At 35.2% G+C, this 27,347-nt stretch overlaps 1 protein-coding gene across 2 annotated transcripts in view; it reads left to right on the forward strand.

The window, feature by feature from the left end:
* Positions 1 to 27,347, forward strand: part of DNTT (DNA nucleotidylexotransferase) — a 114,647-nt gene that overhangs the window by 52,283 nt on the left and 35,017 nt on the right. For both annotated transcript variants that reach the window (XM_083844007.1, XM_083844008.1), the window contains exons 8-10: positions 3,839 to 3,941; positions 12,990 to 13,253; positions 14,722 to 14,805. In XM_083844007.1, coding sequence (XP_083700133.1) covers positions 3,839 to 3,941; positions 12,990 to 13,253; positions 14,722 to 14,805 — 451 coding nt within the window. The remainder of the gene's footprint in view (positions 1 to 3,838; positions 3,942 to 12,989; positions 13,254 to 14,721; positions 14,806 to 27,347) is intronic.

The raw sequence follows: 27,347 nt of genomic DNA on the forward strand, positions 1-27,347 counted from the left end.
ACAACCTGTTCCTTAACAGTAAATTAATTATCAGCTTTATACAAGTTTAGTCAGCCAAGAATTGAACACAGTTAATTAACAGTGTTCTGTCTTTTGTAGTCCTCAAGCTTGAATAGATTATTAGGACAAAAGCTACGCTGCAATCTCAGTTCTGCAAGGTGCTGTTTTTCTTATTAGCCCAGCCCAAAAAGGATTTAGGTTTAGATTTAAAGGAATGAAAAAGATGATGTAAAGGGATTTGATTAGTTTTATTTTTAAAATAGTACTCAACTTTTATATAAAAGCCTTGCAATTAGAGTTCTGAGGCAGTGGCATGCCAGAATCATATCCCTACATCTCTGACCATCTATTAGTGTACTAAACACACTAGCCTGTGTGGATTTATGTTATTTTGCAGTATAAAATAGACTTGTAGAGACAGAAATAGTGTCATACACTGTACTCATGAGGATAACCATTTAGAGAGGAGAACTCTTAGGACCCTCCTCCCTGCACCAAGCACTGGCTCTGCATTTCCTATTTAACAGGAAAAAAAAAAAAAAAAGAAAGAAAACTAACAAAAAACCTGGATGTGAAAGCATCAGACTAAGTGTTCTCCTTCTTGGTTGAGTGCTTTTAATCCAAGAGCTAACAGGTAAGTAAATGACCTGTGGACACTCAAGGGCTAATTCTGAACTCTGGTCCTGGAACTGCACCGCTGTGGAAGGCAGGAGAGAAGATTGAGGAGCTGCCTCTTGTGAAGCAGGAACATTGCCAGTATTCCTGAGATAAATATGGCAATAAAAAGATGAGCGATCAGTGTACGAGTCATTGGGCTAAGATAAACTAGGACAGGCACTCCCAGCAATTTGGAGTTCATTTTTCAAAGTGTTTGTTTTCATTTCTAAGTAAATGATGCCTAGTTAACACCCTTCAGCGTCTAGATCATGGTGGAGCCAATCTCTAACCCTGTTGAAGGAACCCACTTTCCTGAATGTGGTGAGGTTCGGAAAAGACTGAAGCCTGCAGCATTCCCCTCGAGCTTTGGGAATGAACAAGAGATTGAGGTTTCATCTCTGATGCACTTAATCAGGTGATGAATTCTGGGTTTCCAAATCTGTTTTGAGGATCAGATATCAGTTACCATGGTGTTTAACTTGTATATACTCAGGTACTTAATCATATCAAGTTATACAGTTAGCTTCATCTTCAGAGAAACTGTTGGTATGTATATAGAGATAATTGTTGATCTTACTTCCTGAGATTGGAACAGAGCATCTTGGCACTCTTTGATCCCATATGACCTTTACATGAGTTTATGAATACCAATGGTTGTATGCTTGTATGCATATACACAAAAAATATATAAACATTATATATAAACATATATATTATGTATATATCTATGTGAAGAAAATCCCTACCCTGCTGTAATCAATGACCATGCTCCTGTCAACTTCAATAGAATGATGATCTGAACCAACATACAATTTACTGCATTTTTTGCATGGTTTACAGCCATGAGAAGTAAAATTATGCAGCTTTTGAGCTTACTAGATTGTTTTTATATTTTAAGGAAGGTAGTACATTTATCTAGAATGAAAAAAATTATTTGGCAAGTGGCACTAGTGGAAATGTGACTAAACGTTCCAGTAATGGCCTGACAACTTCAGTCAGAAATTAACCCGATGAGAATTAGTTCAAAGAGAATACGAAATGTATTTGATAATAACAATGATTTTATATTGTGTGCTTTTATGTCAGTTCTAAATGCTATCACTTCAGACAGAAGTATTTCAATAAATGCTCTCTGTCTTGGGAAATAGACGACCAGTGAAACACCTTAGATTTCTTGAGGTTTTATGGCTAGCCTGAGGCAGGAGGTTGTAGACATGGTTAACCTAAAATATGCATATATTGAGTATGTGTTGAGTACCAGAGGAAAAAGCAGGAATCAGCTCCTGATTCTATCAGCTTCTAAGTTCTTTTGATTATTTTCATTTTAATAATTTTAGGCAAGTTTTCTTATGCCACATTCTGCATCTCCAAGATAGGAATAGCAAATTCCTTCCCTTTGAAAAAAAAACATTAAACATTTTGAAACATGTAAGTAAAAACTGCTTTGTAAGAACTTCAAATTATTATGGTAATTTATGAGATAATAAATGTCATCCTCAAAAAAAAAAAGTCTTACATGAAATACTAACTTCTTGAATTTGAATTGCTTTTCAGATTCTAAGCCTAGACTGATGCTTTGTTTGAAATGTCTTTGAAATCATTTCCACCTGTTTAAGCAATTTTGACTTCGCTGCAGACATGGCACAATAGTTGCATTATAGCAAGTTAGACAGCTTGTCAAATGTAAAACCTAGGTTTTCGTTTCTTTATATCTTGCTGCTAATGCAGTTCTACTGTCCATCTAGATGATTTCCTGTTATACAAATGGTAGTAGATGTTTGCCAATGAGTTCTATCCCTACAAATTTCCAAGTCTAACAAATCAGATTCAGTTTTATGCATTATTTTAAGAGAAAGTACAATTTCATTAAACAAAAAAAAAAAAGGAAATCTTTTGTTTTAGACAGTTCCAATTTTCACTACTCTTGTAACAATTCACAATTTCTCTGAATACTGGACATAGCATTGAACTGAAACACACCTGAACTGTAACATTGCATACCCTTGTGAACATCTGCAAGAGCAAACTTTCCCTCTAATGGAGAAGATTTTGGAAATATGCTACACTCAGGTGCCACTGCTTCAGATTCTGGGTGATTACTCCACCTTTTATATACTGCACCTAGTTGCAGAAATATCTTCTTTGCATAAATATCTTCCCTTTCTTCTCAGCCTGGCCTGATTAAAGCCAATAAATAGATGCGTATGCAGTCCCTGACGCAACATTTAGACCAAAATGAATGCCTTGTATTGGTTCTGCAGTCCTCAGGTGAATTGCACTCCAGAACACATTTTCAGACTTTCTCAAACATTTTATGATTCTGAAGGGAAACATTCCAGATAGCTTGCTTTCACCTGTTTTCTAATGATAGCTGCATCTTAATCTGATTTATGCATAACATATTTGGTAACTGGATGAAGGCAAGCTGAGTGCTCTAAATGAAGGAAAGCAAGAGGTTATGACATGATTTTTCCCTAGGAATATTTACGATTAAACTCTGTGCATATAGATTTAATTCTGAAATCCTTAGTAAATGTAATAAACAAGCTTTAGTCACATTAAGGCTGAACTGTTCTCAAAAAATGAAGCAAACAAAAAATTCTAGAAAAACAACCAACCAACCAAAAAACAATAGCAAAAATCACTGTTACGTTTTAAAAATAAAGAAGAAATGTAAGATATTTGGAGATTTTATTTCTGTCATAAAAAGAAATAATGAAACTTCACATCATCACACTTTTGTTCATTAAAGTGTCAATCAAAAGCTAAAGAAAAATATTTAAGACTGTAGTAGTTAGACTGGCAAGTTTATCTGCTATTACCGCACTGCATTTCTAATATGTTCTATAGTATTTAGATTAAATTTTTTTTTATCCAATGTCTGAAACCTTATTTTCTGAGACTTAAGGAGAAGAAAGAGATTTAACATCACTGAATTGATCTGCGGTATCTAGCTGAACAACAGAGGAAATACATCAAAACTTTATTACTTAACAAAGAACACTGACAGACCCGATAAAAGAAATAGAAGATTCTATTTTGATTGTATTTCAAGAAATATTGCTATCACTTTATGCTGCAAACTCTTTTTATAATGCAGGAAAAAAATATTATCTTTGAAAATAGCATGAAATTCAGCAAGAACTTAGCTCTTTTTCTTCTTGTTATTTATTACTTCTAGGGGTAAGAAGATTGGACATGATATTGATTTTTTGATCACCAATCCAGGACCAAGAGAAGATGATGAACTTCTGCATAAAGTTGTTGACTCGTGGAAAAAGCAGGTATGAACTTAATAATATTTGGCTTAAAAAAAAAAAAACATTCTAACAGCATGGAATTAAGCCTATGTAGTGCTTAAAGAATGTTGACTCCTTTTCACAGAAGATTTCACTATTTTGAAATTGCATGCTGTTGTATTTCATTATTAGTCATGATGAACTAAGTGTATCCTCCAGCGCTGAAGGGAATGTCAGGGGTGCTCTGCACACGCTATTATATCCTCCCCTAAGAATTTGCAACTGATCAGAGGTAAGAAGTTAGGCTAAATGGAGTTTTGGGTGACACAGAAAAGCTGTTATACTTTGAAACAAAACAGTATTTGTTTAATTTCTCCTTGAGATGGGAGTAGTTTCCCCCAAGTTACTGCTTTTATTTTGGGGAGCTCCAGCTTTAGGTATAGTGAACTTCTGTAACCCCATGATGCGATGTTAGCAAGTTTGAAAGCTTGGGTACAAAACATCTGGAATTATGTCTTCCTTTCAGCCCATAGATTAACACTTTTCCTGGTTTTCATTGGAATACGGTAAAAATAGATGTAGTCCTCTTTGATGTTTGGGTTTTTATGTATGCACACATTTCACAGAAGAATTGTTCATTTAAGGTTTGTTGTTGCATTCAACATTCTTCAGTTCCAAGCAACATTAAAGTTAGAAGATCTTGAATTATAATAGGTGCAGGTACCTCAAAATATTCCTGGCTCAGAAATATGGTGTGTTGGGAAAGGTAAGCCTTTTTTTTTTTTTTTCCTACCTGTCAGGCCAGCTAAGATATTTTTCAATGTTTACTTCCTGTAGTGTTCAAAGGATTTGAGTACATTTCAACATGTAAAAAAGACCAGCACTCTGTCTGAGATGGATCATCATGCCCCACTGCTAAGCAAAGTCAGCTTTCAGTGCAGATAGCCTGGAGAGAATGCTTTCAAATTTATTCTTGACTGATGTACTTTAATTAACATATAATGTGTTAACATGTGAGAGATACTAAAAATATTCTCCAAACAAGCGAAAACTCATCTGATTTTATGAAGAACTGATCTATTTTAGAGGTGGTCAAAATCTTTCTACTGGCTTAATCTTTCTACTGGCTCAAACTTGTTCTTTCCTGGTAAAATACAACCCTAGAGGAATTTCTCTTCTTTTGGCTGACTTGTTATCCAAAATGTTAACAGATTATTATTAATTTTAAAGATTTCTCTGATTTCTGTCATAATTGTGCATGGAAAGTGTACATATTGAAGCAGACTGCTAGAAGGTATACTTTATCATACTCCACTGAAAAGCAATGAAGCTGTGGCAATTAATGAGGAGCAATTCTATTTTTATCTTTTTATTATTTATGTAAAGCTTCTTTCTCAGTCATCCCACTCCCTTTATTCTGAGCAAAGCTGCATTTCTTCTTGGAAGCTGTCCTTTTGCTTTCTTAAGCAGATTTGAACCTCTGGGAAGGCATGTGCACATCCTCCAAAACTGTTTATTACCACACAGCAGAAAGTAAAAGTGACAACAGGGTGAGTCTAGAGCCTGTCCCTGGGTGCAGCCTTTCATTCCTTCTCCCATTCCATCACACTTCACTTACATTAATGAGAACAATGGCTGTGATCTGAGAAGTCTGGCAACTGCAGAAGCTTTTCAGGTCACCCTGAGTTGTTTTCATTAAATGGAACTGAAAGGAAAGAAAGAGAAAATAAATCATTCTTGTTGATTTTTTTTTTTTTCCAAGGAATAAAATTTGGCAGAACTGAGTGCAGGGAAGAGTGCAGGTCAAGGGTGGCCAAGGGTCTGATGAAAAGATTAAGATTCCTCTAGAGATCTCCCAGCATGAAGAAAATGTCAGAAGGGGAGATGCACAGTGGAAGTAGTGGAACCAAATCCAAACAAACTGGGAATTGTTTAAAGCTACGAACACAGATTTTCTGTGTTTTGTTATTTCTCCAGAATTTTGGGGGCTTATAACACTTCTTATACAGCCTCTCTGCTGTGGTCATTGTAATATGCAGGCTTTTACTGTCACTACTAAAAAAATTAGCTGCCAGCAAAATGAAAATACAAAAAGAAAGAGAGGAATTATACTCCTCTTGCTTTTTTATCTTTGATTTCTAAGGGCAAAGGAAAAAAAAAGAAAAAAGAACCTAAAGCACTTTTATATTTTTGACGGTACACCTGGTGGTTGTTTCACAGCTTTCCACTTTTGTGCTACTGCTTCAAAGTCCAGATTCATCAAAGAATGTCACTGAGGTCGTGATGTTGACTTCCTTTCAACAACTCTTAGTGAAGGATTCTGCAATGTTTAACTTCTAAACTATGAACCCCATCCTTATTTAAATAGTTTAAAAGGGTCTTTTTCTTAGCCAAAAAATTTAATGTAACAAGATCCTTCCATTGAAAGCTGTTGAAAAATTAAGTGGTTAAATCAACACCATTGTGCTCTTTGATGCAGCAGCATCGGGGATAAATGGACTGAGGAATAGAGAACACAAAGTCTCCCCTGAACTTCAAAGAAGAATGGCTAAATGGAAAAGCTGCAATGCAGTACACAGGTTATGGTTTTAATGATTCCAAGAAACTTCATAAAGTAAGAAATTACTTCCTCTGTGGGTTAGTGCTTGGAAGTCCATGGGCAAACAGGCTGAGCCATCTGTGTCAGTGCAGTTTCATTCACATGCTGTATAAAGGGCGATTTATTTTTTGATAAAAACCTATATAGCTGTATTTAGCACTGTTCCTGTTAGATATGTACCATCGACAGAGGAAGAGATGCCATTACTGCAGGCATTCCTGTACTCCATTTTTTTTTTCTTTCATATTCATGAAAGTATAATGTTGCATTAGCCCACATTGCCATTTCATTTTTCTTTCAGCTTTTAGGAAAATGGGAACATCGGTGCCTTCTTATGCTTACTTATTTTAACGTTCTGTGGTCTGGTTTAGTGGTCTGGGTTAGACTCTATCATTCACCCTTGCTGAGGTGAACGTGTCAGGAAAAGGAAGTCTTGAAGCAACTGGTGATGAACAAGCAACTAGTCTGGCTTTTTCATTGCTGGAAGTAGCTTTTTGTAAACAGGGTTCACAGAACAGCCGCACTTTCATTATTGAGTGACAGCTGGATTTTAGTAGCAACAAAACCTGTTTCTAAGACTAGATACAGAAATAGTTGTGAGGCTGGAGCAAATAGCTTATTTCTTTCAGATGAATGCTCTCTCTGCTTATAAAGATGCAGGCCTGTATTCATTCCTTTGTAAGCAAATGTTGCCTCACCTTTTACATTTTAATTTTAATTTTAATTTTTATTTTATTTTATTTTATTTTATTTTATTTTATTTTATTTGTTGCATTTTGGCTCAGTTTCAGCAGGAGCTGAGGACATTCTTACCTAAAATAAACTAGTGCATGCTGGCTCGAATACTTTGGTGGGACTTGAGAGAACTTGGCTTAAACCTCTTAAGCAGAGAATGGGGCTGAATATGATTGTCCTGGCTCTGGGGTTATTGCATAAAGTAGGCAGACGGGTTCCACTGCCTCGTATGTTTTAAGTAAGGATCCTGGCAGCAGTGGCAGTTCTCATGAAGTCTGATTTGTCTGGTGTGTACTGTCTATCTACATGTGGGTAAGTATGTATGCATGTGTATGTATATGTCCCAACCTATCCATCAGTTCTTGTCACTCACCAGTGCAAATGCTCATGGCATGGAAAGAGGGAAACATCATTCCTGAACTCTGGTGCTGGACTGTACATTCCTGTCAAAACCAGGCTGTTCAGGGCATGCCCAGAATTAGATCATTCTGCTGTAAGGGGAACTTCAGGCTGAAAAAATTGTCATCAAAGGGACCAAGGCAGCTGTATGATTAGGCAGCAGCTGTAAAGTTTTATATTGCTGATCAAGCCTTTGATGCCATTTCCTAACGATTCCTCACTCTAACAGCATTGACTGCTCCCAGGCATCAGTTACTTGAGCTGTTCAACTTTATAGAATTCCATTTGTCTCACCTAGGTAGGGATTTTTCTGGGTTGCAACCTTGAACTAACATGCCTACATCCTATTTCAGTTTAGCTATAGGTATTTCAGTGAAAATAATACTGTTCCACTTCAGTAAACCATCTTAGAAGGAAATTAAGAACAACAGCATATATATATTTCAGAAGAACGTATTGTATTATATTTGCCGTTGATATATAATAGTCTTATTCTGCTTTAACAGAATTAACCCAGCTACCAATACTTAGGAATAATGACTGTAACATTAAAAATGGGATAGCATTTCATTTAATTAAAAATAGCAAAGAATGCTAAAGACCATATTTGATTCTTCAGCTATTGTTTACATATTCTTCTCAAAATTCACACTTCCTCAATTTGATCAAACATTTACTCCAATATCAATACTTTTGATGTGCCAGCATTCAGTCTATTTAAGTAAACGTGCATTATCATTTTAAAAGGAAGATATTCTTTGGGTATTGACATAACTAAAAAAGTACATTTGATTTTGATGATGTTGTAAATTTGAGACATGAAAATGCCCACATTTTAAAACTTGATTGCGTAAACAAGGTCTACAGCAGTTTATGTTGTGTAGATCAAACAGAAATTTGCAAACAGCTGCAGATTCCCTGACAGACTAAAGTGAAGGCTGCATTTTTCAGCTAGCAGTAGACAACACTTCATGCAAACTTCATAGCTGACTGCCCCTTCAAGTCATACTTTTTCAAAATGTATAGAAGTGCTGTTTCAACTGTACTTTATGGGGTGACAGTGATATCCAGTGCTCTATCAAATCACATTAATTGGAAACATTATCACAATGAACATGACCTAGGCTTTGGCTGCTATTTAAAAACTACCCTGACTTTGAATCTGTTTTTGGTTTCAACCGTTTGTTGGACTCAGCACTTGTGTAATTGTTGCCTAACTGCAATTTTTTTAAAGATTGAAATACATATTTACAGCAGGGTATTTCATCTTATGCTCTTTCTATCAGCTTTAGAAGCTGCCCAGCCAATAAACACTGAAAAAAAAAACACTACAAGATAACCCAGAGATATATAGTTCTAAAATATCTTTCCTAAATATCTTTCACATTTGCTAACCATGACCATCTGCAAATACTTAAAATGTATTCAAGTAGAAGATGTGGCCTAGTCAACAAGGGAAAACAGCAATAGGAAGTCTCCAGTACTGATTTGTTGTAAATGCTTCATAATTTGCTTGATGTTAAATCTCAGGTGCCCCAAGGAGCATTGCCTTGAAGTTCCTAAACATGGCAATAGGAATAGTTTTAAAAGAAAACTCTTTAAAAACTCTCTTTATATGCTGTGATTTAATAGATGGAATTTGTACTTCTAAAGCAGCTGGGAGAACTCAAAGGCAGGACCTTTGGTAGGTCTGGTATCCAGGATGATTTTTAGGTAAAGGGAACATTTTTAGTGTGTGTAGTACTGCAAAGACTCACATCAAATTGACTCTGTTTACATTTACAACTGTATATTTCTGTAATGAGTAGCAAGCTGAAAAAAATGACTCTGAAAACTAAGCAAAGCTGATGCAGAAGAGATCACCCAAAAGATGTCTTAAAAAGCCTGAGCATTTTATATCAATGTCATTTTATCTATTGCAGACACACAGGTAGTAATACATAATCATATCTCCTCAAGAGCTTGCAGGTTTAAAATCCAAGGAATAATTACTGATGGCCAAGTAAGCATGTCCACAGATCTCGCTGAGATAAGACACTAGCTAGGTGCTTGTCTGTGAAGGGAGAAGCCACTGCAGTCTGTGTTTTCCTAGATTTATCAGGTGGTCAGGAACAAAAATCCTGCTAAGAACACCCACCTACAGTAGGAATTCCATTCCTTTTGTAGTTCATCTAAGGAAGATGGGCTTTAATTCCTAATTCTTTGCACCAAGAGAATTCAATTTCATTAGAGCAAAGAAGCATTGATATAGACTGAGGTAAATGTGCAAAACTAGTGATCTGAACACACTACCTACAATCAGCATACGGGTGTGGGAAATGTAGGTACCTGGAACAATAAAAAGGCCACTTTAGCAAAGCCTACTCTAGTTGTTAGGAAATAAATTATTTGGATTTCTTCTGGGATGTGCTATGCAATGTCCCAAATCTCAAAGACAAGAAATGAAAAATAAGTAGGAGATGTGAAAATACTGATGAAGAGGCCAAAAGCTTTTACAGAGAATGGGAAGAATGTCAGTGCTCAATAAAGGTTTGAAGTCATCAATTAAGTGTCAGTGATCAATGAGATCAAATTAATTTTTTAGCATTAAAAACAAACCAACAAAAGATTAAAAAAAGAATTAACCTGAAGTCAGGCATAGTTTGTCAGTAAGAGTGGGTGAGATTAGAAGCAGTTATGCATTAACATTCAACAGCTGTTTTGAGTTTATATTTGGAAATTGTAAGCATCAGTGCCTTGTGACGTTGGGGTAAAATCAAGAAAAAATTACTAGCTGTTTTAATGACGGATGTGAGAGAACACCTGCTAAAATTAAGCATTTTCAAATCAGCAGACTAGGAAACGAGTAATCCGAGAAGGAGCTACGTAAGGAATTTTCTTAGATTAGTTTATAACAGTCTTCATCTGAGGAAAAATTCCAAAGAAGAGAAGAAATGTCAATGAAAAACAAATAGTTATCATTAAAAGGGCTGGCACAGTGACCAATAAAACAGCTTGTGAGTGATCCCTACCAAAATTATGGGACTGTTAATGTGGAAATATCATCAAAAAAAAAAAAAAAAAAGAAACAAAACTGGAAGCTGAAAATAGAACAACACCTATCAGTGTCTCCTCATGGAAATTATATCTTGTTAACTGTTTTTGTTATTTTTTTGTCAGAATTGTACCTCTGATATAGTAATATAATAGTAATAATAGTAATGTTATTGCTGTAAACTATTTTCTAAGATATTTAACGTTACCACATAAAGTTAACAACTTGCAATATATTATCAAAAAAAAAATCAAAATAACATTTTTAAATTCGGTGTTTAATATGGAGATATCCTTCCAAAAATCAGTTTATTGTTACCTGTGTTTGAAGAGGCCTGACATGGAGAACATTATAATTAGCTATTGATAACCATGAAAGAAAACTACTACATGATCCCAGTTCAATATTGCATATTTAAAAAGGAAAAACAAAACAACAACAAAAAGAAGCTAATATCATTATTCTTTATCCTATATTAAGTGATATGTTAACTAAAACTCGGGAAGTATTCTTGGCCATTTTTTTTTTAAGGTGAGATTGAAATAAAAAATACTAGACAAGAGGAAGGAGGATGTGTAAACATTTGAGGGACTTCAGAGGTGAGACAAACCTTGATCCAAGGACATAAAACAATCCTGATGATGGAAGTTTTAAGAAACACACTATTCATCTTATCAGAGAGAAGTTCTCTGATCAATTGAGTTTGATCTATGTGTGGGTTTAAATATATAAGCACATATGACATGCTGACAACCTGACAATTGTTGATTGGCCTGCTGGTCTTGAAGAGAAAACTAAAAAGCTGATCTGCCCAAGCATGGTTAATAAATTCAACTTAGTACTTTTCCTTCTAGTAATAATGATTAAACACTTGATAACCTATGGAGGAAGTGGTATGCATTATTGTTGCTAACCTTTATAACAAAGCTGGATTTCATTTGCAAAGGCAAATCTCAGAAATCTCTGCTGTCTGTGTAATCTGGTGCTCAGAGGAGGCAGTCACTGTGATCTCCTATATTTTATGAATCTATAAAATCTAAATTAAGGTTGAGAGTACCAGGAGTCAGGTACCCATCTGAGTGTTTTCATCATGTGCAACCACTCTCAGAAAGTGAAATCTTTTTGCCAGCTAAGTCTTCCTGCTAGAGACGGTTTCAGTGATACAGAGCATTGTATCAAGCTCCATTTCTACTCTGAAAGGATTACTGAAGGAAGCAGTGTGATTGATAATATTTCCCTTATTTATTTTGTTGTTGTTGTGTATTTGATATTTTGCATTCTTTAAAAAGGACATGCTGGGCGAGAGAGAGGGAGGCTGGTCCTTATCTTGTCCCAGGTACTGTGTTTTGGGTGAGAAGTTTTCTGACTGGTGGGGGGAGATTCACATGAGAGCAATGGAAGGTGTGCCCTTAGATCCCAAAGATCTAAGAAGCTTTGTGAGTGTAAAGTAAATCTGAAATGCCCAGGAAATCAGTAGCCTTGGAAGGTGCTTATAAACACAAAGAACAAGCACAGAGACAGGTACGAGGAATTACAGAAAGATGCTTTTCCTAAGGACCTTAGGGGGAGATAATGCATAGTTTACTGGAACCACAGGAGTTGTTGAAAGTTTGCTGGCTACAGAGCAAGGCTGGAGGAAAGCACTGCCCCTTCCACCCAGCTCTTCTTGCAGTTCTGGATTAGAATGAATTAATTTACAACACTCTATTACTTCTATTTTTATTCTCACTCTGAACTGCAAGGAAAAAATATTTTAAAAGAAAATCACATTTATATTTTAATAAAATTTGGCTACTGAGGTTCAGCATTTTTTTTGGTGCGGTCCCTTCAAACAAAAGCAAGGCCATTCCAACGCTCTGGTGACTCCAGACCTTGTCACAAGGAAATCTCACATAACAGACAGTGCAAATGCTCTCTTTGGAAGCTGTCAGCAAGACTGTTCTCTGGACTAATGTGTATTTCTAGAAGTCTGCCTTGTGAGAAAGCATCAGTTTCTACTCCAAAATTTCTGTTGACATCAACCATAAAGTCTTAGGGGGAAATGATAGAGAGGAAGAATTGCAAATATTGTTTCCTTAGTACAGGGTAGGATATTGTCATTATCAGACAGCTACCACTGAAGATTTCTCTCTAAGAATTGGCCGGTGTTTTTCCAAAAGTTACATATGGCTGTTTTATGTCTCTTCTTAGACCAGATTTTGCCATTCACAGTTATGTGTTTACTGAAACTGCATTTTACAAGATATTTTAAGATAACTGTCTAGAAAGTCTGGAATTTCAGTAAAGCCAATCCAGCAATTCAATGTGAGCAATGTCTTCTCTTTAGGGGTTACTTCTGTATTGTGATATCATTGAATCAACATTTGTAAAGGAACAGATACCAAGCAGAGAAGTTGATGCCATGGATCATTTTCAAAAATGTTTTGCAATTTTAAAATTATACAAGCCAAGAGTAGACAACAGCAGTTACAATACGTCAAAAAAAATTGATATGGCAGAAGTCAAAGACTGGAAGGCAATCCGTGTGGATCTGGTCATAACCCCCTTTGAGCAATATGCATATGCTTTGTTAGGCTGGACAGGCTCCAGGGTAAGTAACCCACAACAGTCTTTTTTTTTTTTTTCTCTAAGCATCGCTAACCTATTGTTACACTGGCAGGACTATTCAGAATTCATGGAATTTTATAAAATATTCCTTCTCTCCACACATCACTTTTCATAACCAGAGATCTTAGATTGAAGCTGATGAACTCTTCACTGACATCTATGGATTTCTCTCTAAAACAGTTAACATTTGTTTTCCTTGAAGCTTAGTGTTTAGATTCATGGAATGAACAGCTATATTTTCAGTCTTTTGCATTGTCTTTTTATATGACAGTGGTGTTAACAAGTGACTTCAGCAGTTACGGAGTAAAGAGATGATTTGGAAAGTGTCACAGAATTATAAAGATTTTACAGGACATTTAACATTCGAGGAAGAAATGCTGTTATTTGGAACTTATTTTTTTCATAGAAAATTGAAAACAGTTTGATATTTTTCATTTTGGATTAAGGAAACTTTTGTTTCTATTTTGAGCATTTAAAAATTATTAAAAATGATAAAACATTAAAATTTACTCATTAGCTTTGAACTGAAATAAAATGTTTCAGGTGGTATTCTAATATGGAAGGAAAGCTTCAAATGATAGCTACTTTCCATAATAGACATTTTAGTGTGTAATTGCTTTTTTAGTGGGTATAATATAAAATAGCACAATATTTTCAAAATAAATTCAATATAATTGCAAACTCAAAACTCAAATGATTAATCTGTCTCCACATAGAATTAGTTTGTGATCTGTTCTACATGCTTGCCCTCTGATGTCCATTTTGTTAGGGAATGATTATGCGGTATAACGAAGAGCTCCTAAGCCTTCTCTGAATTAGCTTTTTGATGTGCTAGAAGTACAGGTGCATTGCCACTCTGTTCTACCTAGGTTAATTGGAAGCAGGGTGTTTTAGACCAGCCAAAATGCTGCAGCTGATGTATTCTCCTGCTGAGCTGATGAGTTACTTCAGCCATTTTTCAGTTTTGAGATAATAAAATGTATTTACTTGGATTTTGGATCAACTCCTGTAGAATTTGGGGGTTCATCTTATCCAGAAAGTGTTTGGCTACTTAAAAGCTCTTTTCTCTTCTCTGCAGGTGGTTGTCTGTTCTAAAAATGTACTTTGTGAGGCCCTTTGTAGGAAAGGACTCTTATCTTTCTCTACTTCACTCAATTCCTGCTACCTATTGAGATAATTCACCTAGAGCCTGTGGGAGCCCACAGTAAACTGTACATAGCCTTGGTTTCTCTTATAGTACCCAACTTTTCTCAGACTAGCCAACTGAAATGATGGACCATTGACTGTCAAAATGTTGTTCTTTCAGATGATCCATCTGTTCAGACTATAGTCTTTTGGTAGAGATAATTTTCATATATTCGTTTATTATTTGGTTTGCTGTTGGGACTCTAGTATAAAGGATAACAATTTTGGTTGGACAGAATTGCTCTTATCTGTTGTGTCTCTTACAGCAATTTGGACGTGATTTGCGAAGATATGCTACTCATGAAAGGAAGATGATGTTGGATAACCATGCCTTATATGACAAAAGAAAGGTACTGTTTGTTCTCAGAATTAAGTTACCACATTTTTATTTCTCAGTATGTATTTTCAGTTTATTTTTGATGTTAAGGTATCTAAAATATTTTAGCTTGAGTCCCTATCTGTAAAACAGTCCCATCTTCACAAGATTTAGTTTCCCTGCTACAACCTGATTCAATCTCAACAAGTATGTCTGGAAATCTTTGCCATGGCTGAGGTAATTTCTGAAATTTAAGAATTAACATATGTTGGACACTGGTGTTTGGAAGGAATTGTGCAACATTCACAAAATGGAGAACAACTCATCTGCAAGCATTTGAAAAAGGTATTTTATTGTCCTGTTTCAGAATGGAAGGTCATTTCTGTGTCACAGTCACAATTTCAATGGGCATTGTACTGACATTTTGAAGGAAAAAAGCAATATTAACTGGTACCAGCTCTGAGGAAGTTTCTGTGGATATGATACTAAATGGGGATCAGCGATCATTGTGCTTTTAAAGCTCTGCATTCAGAAGTTTGTGTGGAGTTGTTTCGCTAGGCTTGTTAGTCTTGGTTAAATGGTAGTAATTCTAGTCTAAATGCTTTTGGCTGCAAATATTCTGACCTCTGTATTTATCTGGCTTAATGTCTGTATTTGTAACAGAACATTTTAATAAGAAGCAAAATCAATATTGAAGATACTTATTGATGTCATTATAGGGGAAGACAAAAGTACCATGCCAATTTTTACATTAATCTATCCTGTGTATTCCTTATAGAATGGAGGCTGCTTTTAACATCTCTACTTAAATACAGTATTTTCTCATTGTTTGTGAGATGCAGCAGTGATCTAAGCCCTCACCCCATTTCAGATGTCTCCATCTGCACTTGTCAGGCACAGATGCTAGAGAATCCTCAGTTCACATAGAAACCTAGGGAAATGATCAGACTAATGATCCATTTAGTCAAATATCCTGTCTCCAACAATTGTCAATACTAGATGCTTCAGAAGAAAATATTAAATCACATAATAGATAAATATACAATTACATGTTCAAGGCAGAACTTTCTTCGTGAACTCAGGGATGATGTCACTGTCTGCTTGTCTTTATATTTTGAAAGCATTTAAATATAAAAGAAACTAAATATAATATATCAAATGTTCTTATCTGCAGTTTAATATGTATTAAATATATCATGCTGTGTAACAGATAACTGCACTAGTGAAATACAAAGCAGTTAAGAAACGTCAGGTTTTTTTTTTTTTGTGTGTAGCAAAAATTGCTTACATGGGATACAAATATGTATTATTACATGCTGCTTTACCCAGAACACTGATACATTCAGTGATGCAAAATGTCATTCTATTCATTCATGAGCAGCATCAATCAGTATTTTTTTTTCCTTATTGTGTTTAGGCTTTATATCTGACTTATATCTGACTTACCATTCAAATCCCTCGGGGAAAGAAAATGTGAGTTCCATGTGAATTTCAGTGGGCTAATAAGGATGTTTCACAGAAAAATGATGAGTTTATATTCACAATGCCCTCTGGGAAGAAAGGTGCTTTTGTATTCCCAAGTGAATTCTGAGGCAGAGAGAGATTTAAGGCCCTAAAAACCCAATGATTGGAAGGGCTCCCTGCATGCAGCATCTGGCCTCAGTTTCATCCTATTGGATATCCGCCTCAGAACTTCACAAAATACATAGAACTGAGTACATCCATGACGTGTTTCCAAAAGCTGTCAGCTGTAACTGAGTCGCAACCATTTCTGCATGTCTGACTCTCAAGTTATATTTCTTCACTGCACTGCCCAAAAATGAGCAGAATTAGTGGTAGAACTGAGATGCTAGATTTAGAATGTTTTCCTTATAAGAATTATCTGTCAAGGACAAAGGAAAAAAAAAAATCCAGGCCTACAAGGCAAATTTCAACTGTCTTGACCACAAAGTCCTTAATCTAAGATATCCATATATCAACTGAATGATATGAATGAATCAAATGTTCCTTTCTGTGTGGGCTCTGTTTACTTTGGAGGTTTTTTATTTTTCCCAAGCAAAACAATACCTAAGCCTCCCTTTTCCCATTTAATCCCAGACACAATTTACATCCAAATCTTATTTCCTACTGCGAGGAACAGACATACTACAATTTTTCCAACAAGAAGTCCTGACAATGTCTTGACACAGCAGAACATTGTTCTTTTCTCTGCTGCACTCTCAGAAATAACCTAATTTTTCCACAAAGAAAGAAAACCATGCCTAAGGCAGATACACATTATGAAATATGAAACAATAAACAGGAAGAGAGAAACTCCCTCCCTGCCTAAGTATTCTACTATTAATATCAAATGTTTTATATTCATAGATTACTTTTTCCCCCCCGCATTTTTAACTTTGCAATTTTGCATGAAGAGATGCTCATAGAGGACATTTTGAACAAAACGACTTCCACACTGCCACCCAGTGTGTTATAAAGTCAGCAGTCTGAATAATACAGCAACAGTGTTTATAGCTGTGAAACTTGAGGTGATGACCCATAGAAGAGGAGAAGTTTGCTGTAATTATATGTCTGGGATGTATGGCTGCCAAAGTTGATTTATTTTTAGGGTAATCAAGTCAGCAAGTCAAAGGTGATCTTAGAATCAGTGATGACAAATAATTAGTGACTTGATTCCCACTTCAGGGAATTGTGATAAAATTGTGATAAAATTTTTTAAATTTAGTTATGAAAACTAGAAAATCTTCCTTTCAGTAATTCAAGTGCTTTTGTTTCAAAAAACATTTAGTTAGGCACTTGGAAACATGTTTTATCTGTACCTTCTCTTAAATTTAGATTGGTACATGAACATATGCATTTCATAAGGTACATGAACGTATACTTTTCTTTGTGGTAATAAGTCTTACTTTCGTAAAGGAAAGCTTTCACAACGCTAAAATACAGAATGCAACAGTACCAATAAGATAGTCTTTCATTATAAAAGGCAACATTTTCCTTGTTTGCTCTACATTCTGAAAAATAAATTGATATATTTTACTCTTCTATATTAATAGTTATTAGCCCTTTGGCACTGGAGCTTGCACTGTGGCCTACTGCCTGAACTATGATGCACTTTGGAGAATCCCATATTCCAGTGCTCACAGGGTAGCACCAGGAGAGAACCCTGCTTGCTTTAATGTGTTTCCAGAGGGATTCTGACAGGAATAGAGAACATTAACACAGCAGTTAGGAATCAATTACATAGCTTCCAAGAGGGGAACAAAAGGAATGGATATTTCCTCCAGGGACTTATTACAAAGTTACATGATGAAATTGTTCCTCAGCCTTGATTTTATTTATTTATTTAGTCTTCCCAGCAGTGTGAATAACTTTCATATATTTGTAGGTTTTTGAACATACTGTGCAACTATCAAACTAATGCTTTTTATTTTTATTTATTTATTTATTTATTTTTCCCCACTTCCAAAATGAAAAGACATTTCATGGATTTTCTTTTGGTAGGAAAACTGAGATGCAAAAAATTGAAAATTTATGACCAGTTATCTGACAGCCCTCATTTTCATAACAAGGTGAATGGATGTTCAGATCTGTGCCTCTGTAGAATTGTATCCTAAAGTTATGCAAATCAGCATTTGTATATACCAACAAAGCATGAAGTTGCTGTGATTTACACCAGCTGGATATTAAACCTTATGATGATTCCCACACTCAGGGAATGAAGGAATTCATTGATCAGCAATCAGTAAGAAAGAGAACTTGTATATTCCAAGCATCTTATGATATTATTATTGCTGTTGCACTGATTATAAATGGCATGATGCATTTATGAAAAAGTCCAATAAAATTCTCAATGTAAAACTTTCCTGATTTATGAATGAGTCATTTGCTCTGTAGGTAAAGGAGATGTCCTTTTGCTACTAAGCCATTTTGATCATAAACGGAAATTTATTTTTCTGAGTAAACCGTAAGTCAGATTGAAGTCAATTCAGCTGAATAGAAGTTGAAGCTGAAGGCTTTTCCTTAAAAAAAAAATAAAATCATTTTTTTTAAAGCTGAAAACCATGGCATCACTTGTTGTCTTTATACCCCTAAGTCTTGGGCCCAGGGTCATTAACCCCTTAACCCAGCACAAAGAATTTTTGGTTAGAACATGCATTGCATCTGGATCTAATCTGGAGCAACAGAAACCAGTGCTTAAACTCTTATTTATATATTTATGTAATGTGATCATCAGATCACTGTCTGAACTGTAGTTTTTATATGCGTATATGTTTTACAGTTTGCTACATACTGAGATTTGAAAGACATTTCTTTGCAATGAATAAAAAAATTGTGATGTAGTATGGCAGTCATTAGCAAGTTCTGACAGCATCCTGACAACATTTTAGTTGGGTAAAATGGAGAGAGATCCTAGTGGATCAAACTAAGGAAGATCTGTTTTATTTCTAAACACTTAAGCTGAATATCATCTGCTTTCATGATAGTGTAATAAATGTATGACTTACTGTCACATACAATGTTTACTTATTTTTACAGTGATTTTTAAAGTAGCTGGCAGGTCACAGGCTTTCTGTTCTCGAAGGAGTAGCTGTCATTGAAGTATGAATGCTTCTCCACTTTTATAGTTTCAGCAACCTGGAATAGGATTCAGGAATGGCAAACTTTATTGGTTGCTTCTTTACCAACCTCAGGTGATGTTAGCTACAGTATTTTTGTCATGCAGAGGGGCGCTGAGGAGAGTGTCTGAAGCTAGGCTTTAAGATATGGGATTTTTTAACTCTTCAATGTGGTCAAGACTTAATGTGGTATTGGAATGACTGTTCTCCCATTAAATTGCTCTTGTCTTGGAGTCTGTGCTTTTCTTCAAAAAGAATATTCATTAAGGAAAAACTTCTTTATTCTCTGCAGTATGAAATACTACCACTCTGCTTTTAAACTTAGCATCATCTTTAACTTTGAAGTTTGTTCCACCAAATATATACTGTCTTGTAATCTGGTCATTACCTGCACACCTCTTCTCTATGATTAATCTCATCCAAGTCTCCATTTCTCCTTAATTTCACTCCATATCATCCACTTTTGTAGATTCCAGTGCCATCAAATTTCCTGTATTTACTATTAATACCATTGCTAAATCCAGGGAATGGTGGTAAAAATGGTGTCTACAAATTAGCAGATGTGTAAAAGATTTGTTTGAGATGTTTTCCTTGCCCCTATATTAGAAAAACGTGACATTCTTTGTGAGTTACCTAGAAAGCTGCTGTAGCTCTAGAAGATGTAAGTTGTCTTCCTGCTGAATTCAAAATCAACCACTTTTACATATAGCTAAGATTCCATACTGTAAGCAGTAAACTGAAATTAAAATTAAAAAAAAATGAATCATCATCAATGAAAGTTGTTTGTTGTTGTTTGTTTTTTTTTTAACTTGTGTTATTCTGACACTTGCTGATAGCTGTGGTGTTGCTGAAAACCCTTTTTGTTATTGTTACTCTTAAAATTCCATAGCAACATAAATACGTTGGATTCTTTTCTTCCCTGTCTCTACGCCCTTGGATGTTATCTGAAGTTGCAGCTTGCAGTTCATAAATAGTAAAATGTTTTGATCCTGTTATTCCTCGTGGCTCATCCATTTGAAGATCAAATTCAGATGCCCAATCTTTGTTATATACAGCTAGACTGCAATAAATCTACAGCTATTTGCTGGTCTTTCTGCTCCCTTTGCTTTTCTATGTGTAGTCACTGGTTAGAAAAGGTCCTCCAGCTTCCAAAAAACTTGACACACACAGTTGTTTCGATACTATGCCTGTCATTGGTATTTGATGTGTCTACGTTGATGACTGTGAAGACAGTTGTCCCACAAACTTCTGTCCCTTTTGAGGGAAGACAGCACAGATAACCTTTAGCATTTGAAGGAAAGGTTGCATGAGTAGGCTGAAAATGATGTGGTGTTTTATCAGTTTGAATTTCCAGGGCTGCACACTGTCCAAGGCCTGAACTTGGAAATGCCATAAATGCACAGCCAAGCCAATCTGAAAAGTATGTGTGAAATTTTGTACCTATTGCTGGTATTTTGGCTCAGATGCAGAAGTACAGTAAGGATAAGTAGTTAACCACTATGGTAAAAACTGGTTCAGTTTAACGAAAGAGTTTGATCAATCGGTATTTTGCTCTTTCCCTCTAACTATGAGAAAGAGCAAATGTTTAATGAAGGATTTTGATCATTCAGAATTTGCTTTTTCTCTTAATCAGAGGGTAAATCAAAATGTTGACGCTTTCTGCAAAGAGAATCTCAGCTTTGAAAATAGTCCAAACCTCCATAGATCAGACAGATTTTGGGGCCACAAGCTCTGAGGCACTCAGCTTGGCTGGTTGCTCGAGGTTCTTGGACCCCGGCTTTGATGTAATTAAAATGACTCTTTTTTGAACTCAGGCTCCCAGTACCCTGTCAGGTAGGTTGTTGAGAAGATGGGCAAACTGGCAGGTAATCAAATAGACTTACCTTTTTAAAAGTGCCTGGGAAGTTATATTCTACTGTATTATTATTTTTTTAATGTTAATTTATTTTTATTTATTCCAGAGGAATGTTTTGATGATTACACCATTTTTGTGGAACATATTCCATTTCTTAGTCAGCTGAAACCATATATCTTGTTTCTCTACAGAAATAGGTGTGAGGATGCCCCAAACTTCTGAAGTGCAGAATATACTTCTGAAAGATATACTGTGCTATGCAAAGCCCAGCCCAACCACTTTTATTGTGGATAAACTTAAGTTTTAGGAAATGTAAAATTGCTCAACCTTTCTTTTACTATTACTTCCTAACTAAGTTCCTTTATCTAAATTAACTGAAAACTAATACTATTACCAAATAATTAAGAAGCCATTATCAGAAAATAAGGTACTTTGGGGTTGTTTTTGCATTGTTTTTGCATTTTAATGGGAACTATTGCTTGTTGCTACAGTAAAGAAAGATGTCTAGAACTTTTCCACTGTTTACACAGTTTCAGCTGTGGTGGGATTCTTTATTGCTTTTTCCTTTCTTTCAAGGTATATGAGTTGTTCTTGATGTCATTTCCTGTTCAATAGTTAATAAGAGCCAAAGAGCCTGGCAGAAGTCTTTTGCACTCAGCATCTGAGTTGTAGTCATTTCCCATTTCGTAAGAGAAGAATCTGAGTAAAACGGGAACTAGTTTCAACTGGTTCATGCAAGAAGTTCTCAATGATGTATTTTCCCAAAGCAGTAACTTTCGAGTATGTGAGTGAGCATGGGGAAATTGGTCTGAATCAGAGGCAGGCTAAGAAGCTGTTGCGGGTACTTTTCTCTATAACTGCTTCATGGTCAGAGATTTCTAGGGATGTCGTGTGGAACATGACCTTTTTTTTTTTTTTTTTTTTTTTTTTAATAAGAAAGAGGTTCCTTAAGGTTCCTAGGGTATAATAGATTGATTAAATTATTAGCATATGAAAGTTATTGCACTAACTTGTAGGTTGCTTGACTTTTGTAAGAAGAGAGTCACAAGCTCAGTGTTATTTTGAAGAGTCATTGGGGCAGAAAGCAGTTATTAGTTTTATGTCCTATGAAAATTTAAGACAGGAAATACCTGCCTTAATGTTTTCTATTGTTAAAGAAATATTAGAGAAAGTATGACACTATGCAGGAGACTGGATATGACTGATGACAATCTAGCATTTGAAAACCATTTCGTGTATTTGAATGACGCTAAATGTTACTTAATTTTTGAATAACTAGACAGGAGGTTTATATAACTGCTCTGAATGGTGAATTCACAAGACACCATTCATAATGGGACCCGGCTTTGCAAAACATCAAGTGCTGTGCAGCTACAATGAAAACGGTAGAACTCTATGCTCCCAAAATTTTTAAAGAGAATGTTCAATTTTCCTTAGGAAACTGGTACAAACACAAAAGGGGAAATTTATCCTGGGATTTCTTACTTCCAGACTGTGAAGATCACGTGTATGCAATAGTTATCATTGGTATTCCAGTCTTTAATCATTTGCCTGCAGAAAGTGTTCCTATTTAGGGAAATCCTTAATTAAATCTTCAAGCAGGGCTTGCTCTGGCTTTCTTTGCGCATATCTGTAGAGCCAAATGAAGGTGAGACTGCAGCCCAATAATAATAGTTACAAGGAAAACTATCACCATGTAGAAGTTGCGACAGTAGAGGATGGAAACAGCTTTGAGGAAGCCAGACTGATTGCAGACGGCTGGACTGTTCTCTGTGCTTCCCACATTTTTATAAACAGTTATCCTAATACAAAGACAGTTTGGTTTTCTGAGCATTGATTCTTTTCTGTGACTATCCTATACACAACTGGGAAGAAGAGCTGGCTATGATTTTATAACTTTAATTTAATTACATAGACATAATATTCACATGTGTTTAAGACTTATTCAACAGTCATAGTCTCAAAATCAGTTTTCTTGTGTCATTTGAGTGTTTACTCCACAGTGTCTTTCACTTAAAGAAGGTTCCTGCAGAAGTTTACATGCACAGTTAAAGAGACATTTTTAGGATTCCTTAAAAATTGGATGTTATAGTCATATTTTGGCAGATGCTGCTCTAAAATTATGAAGTTATACCAGTGAGAGAGCCTTGAGAACATCTCAATGAATTAAACATGCTGCAGCTGCAGAGTTTGCTTTAGATGTTTGCAATAATGACTATTAAAGCTAAAGTAAACATAGAGATCCAAATTTTATAATATTAATTTCCAATGTGATCAGTTGTTCACATAATTATGCTACAATTAAATACTGAGTCATTGTAAACAGATGTACATACATTTATGTTACAATTCTTCTGTCTCTCTGAGGAAAAGTGGCAATTGCATATGTGGTTTGGGGGATATGTTCTTTTTGCACCTGCTCTGTTTTTAAAAATTAAGAATTAAAATAACAAACTTCTTTTACCCTCTGGAAAAATTAAAAATGATTATGCATTTTCCTCCAAAGTGTGCTTCTCCCCAGTGTTCTTAGCAGTTGAAATGTTTCATGTATAGCATATGACAGCTCACTTTTACAAAGTGAGCATGTAATTTTTGTACATGTTTAGCAAAGTTTAAACTCTTTGTAATAGCAAGTTGTACATCCAACACAGGTAAACGTATCTGTGCTTCCTTTACTTGATGTGTTTTCTGAACCAGTGAAACCTGGATTGCTAATGAAATGAGAGATGCATAAATAGGTACAGATTCAAAACATTTTGACTATACTTTCTTATTTTAAATTCAAGGACAGTACAGAGCCAACCATTTTCAAGTGTTTTAATTCAGTTATTAAATCAAAATGCTTGGGTAAATTATAGATTATGGAGCAGGTAGCATAATCTCAAATTTACTCTTAAAAGAAAAAGAAATCAGAAATCTTCCCAGAAGAATCTGGGAAGACAGGAAGCTAGAAAAGGAAAGAGATGGGGTCAAAGAGGAAAATGGGACATGGGAAAATGCAGCAGGAGTGAGAATAGGAGTCTGGACAAACAGATCAGGAATGAGAGTTCCCAGAAAAGGGGAAAGAAGATGGTATATTTGATTATCAGCAATCGTTGTGGAAAAGAGCCTGGGTTGGTTTATAAAGCTGAGGGGAAAAGAGGCACAAAAAAGAATCTTTAGGGAGAGAGCTGTGTGAAAGTTTGATGGAGTAAAGATAAAATAAAAATCATCAGGCTAATGCTCTAACTTGGCAACAAGAAATGGGTATTCACTTGGCTCAAATAAACTGAGTAAACTCTATCTCACTTTTATTCTGGATATGGCATGGGTGGAACCTGAAGTTATATTCGAAATCTGAGGGGAGAGACCAAGGCTATAACTTAGTATGGGGAAGTAGGGAAGAGATGGAGCTGGAACAGGTACATATTGGAGAAGCTCAACTTGCAGAGAAAAGATAGATTGATCTCACGTTAGTCTGCAACACAAGATTTTTTCAATGCTGTCCGCATCTGTTAGTTCTGTGGCACAGCATATTTCCTGCCTAGTGAAAGATACCTACATATGTTACAGGAATTGAATGAATCAGTATTTCTTTGGAGAAAAAATATCTCTATGCATACGCTGAGGAAAACTGAACTACGGTTAAAATGCAATCAACCACATTCCAGGATTTCTCAGACTGCAGGTCTCAGGATTTCTCAAATCTCAAGACTTTTTTGATCTCAATAATATTCTTTTGAAATAGTTTGTAATAATCCTATATGAATTCCACTCAACTGCATTTCATAAAATCCAGGATCCTGTGCATTTTTCTTGTTTCATTTATTCATATGAAGCTTTATAAAGACAAATACAGTAAGACAAGAACATTTGACGAGGTAAAGCTACTATGAATATCATAGTCTCAAAGCAAAAAAGAAGTATAGCTAAGGCAGAAGAGGAAATAATCCCCACTAATCATTTTAATCGCTTTGTGATAATATGCAGGTTGTCAGAGAGCTACACGGGGCAATAGGAACAGTGTTCCTCTTATTTTCAAGGAAGATCCTGTTTTGGGTACAATGGCATGCTATTTAACATGTTAAAAAATTTTGACTGGATTGTAAGACAGTAGGTTCCAAGTTTTTATTCCCTTTGTGTGCCCAGAATTGAAAATGTATTGTTGTAGTCTGGATGGTCATGTATAGTACTCTTTATTTATTGTGGAATGATTTTAATTATTAAAATTGTAATGACAGAACGGATGCTTAACTATGTAGTGTCTTGCAACTAAGTAGTAATGTGCCTGTCATTTTAAACAGAGAATAGTTCCATTTTATGCACACCATAGACTTGTCAAATAACATGGTCATAAGCTTTGTCAAATAAAGAAGTGCTCATTCAGTTAAGTCAACAGATAATGTTTTTAAATATCTTATTTTTTAAAGTGTCAGTTCTTCAGCACTAGTCTTTTTGATTCTTCTTCATCAAAGCTACTCAGTGTCACCACTTTGCATGTAGAAAGCCTGAAGACATGTCACTCTGTGTTATGAAATAATTAACTGTATAAATGTCTAAGATGTACTAATATTAGCCTGAATAATCCTTTTTTTTCTCAGTAAATCTACTTATTATTGTTCAGAAATTTAATATGAATAAATCTACAACTAGAGCAAATCTACAACTAGAACAGTTGTAAGAGAAATATTCAAGTATGATATTTCTGATTAAAAACACAGGACATGTCCAGTCGTAAAATAAAATGATAATTTATAATTCTGGCTTCTATTACATTCAAACATTATTCATGCCCAGAATTATTAGAATAAATTCCACTGCACTATTTTGCATCAATACTATTACACAAGATTTTGCTGGAGGGTATTGAATCAATGTAATTCTTGTAATACTGCTTTTTTTCAATCATGGATTGTTATAATGCCATTTCAAGGAGTCTTTTTTTTCTTCCCCTCTCTTATCATCTTATTTGTAGCTAGATTAGAAACAGATTAGTTTTTATTTTAAAGCAGGCATGGTGATGTAATATTACTACAGCAAACACCAGTGAAACATGAAAATTACATTTGGAGATAATATAATGTCAGAGGGACAGGTTATTTGTGATTGAAAAACATTATGATTTCATCAAAGGCAAAGTGCACAGTGTCTACGCATTGTTGTGGAATATTATTATTGAACTTTGTGAAACACTTCACATTTCCAGCACAATTAGTACTTCAACTTTTATGCTGTATAATTATCATGAAGTTGTTTCTACTGTTGAGAGTCTCATTCATTATTTGTAGCAAAAATATTTAGAAAAATATCTAATTATGGGCAAAACAAAAAATCACCAACACCTTGTCTTAAAAAGAAGCCTCTCTTGAAGAAGAAAAAAAAGAAAAAAAGAAAACTCAGGGAAAAATATGTAAGGAAAATCACTTCACAGTTGTTAGTTGCATTGCTTAGGAGAGTACTGGTAGATAGGTACTTAATATTACACTAATCAACAAAATATAAAAACTTGTGTTAACCATAATTATGTTAAATACTATTGAGAGTTAAAAATACCAATGGGTATTATTTGGGGCTTGATTCTTTCACATTTTATTTATCAAATGTATTATTATTTTGAGAATATTGTCTTACTGACTACCGATGAAGTAAGATATTGTCCCTCTCAGGCCAGCTTGAGATATATAACAGTGTAAATATCAGGACAAGGAAGAAGTTTAATTTTTCCATGTTACTTTCTGACAAGAGTTCATACTACACGAGATAGCCATTGAATACAATGACTTGAAACCTCTTACAAAATGACATAATTTAATGTGTTTTTTTTTCTTTGGAAATTGCTTTACTTAGATTTTTTTTTTCCCCTTCCTCTCTTCCCTCCCTTCTTTCTCTGTGAGCAAAATCATTTAGCTGGCTGTGAATGTTACTGATTGCAGTGATTCTTGCCACCACTTTGTCTGCCCTAATGAGTCAGCTAATGATTTCAGAGAAGTAGCCACCATTTTACAGATTGATGTTGCATTGTATTCCCATACTTTCCTTGTAGATTGAAGGCACTCAACTTCATATTGCTCGGTGTACTGCAGGAATTTATGGATCTGCTGTAACGCTTTCTCTACAGTTGCTTTT

This window comes from Anser anser (genome assembly GCF_964211835.1).
Source record: "Anser anser genome assembly, chromosome: 7".
In the NCBI taxonomy this organism is placed as follows: domain Eukaryota; kingdom Metazoa; phylum Chordata; class Aves; order Anseriformes; family Anatidae; genus Anser; species Anser anser.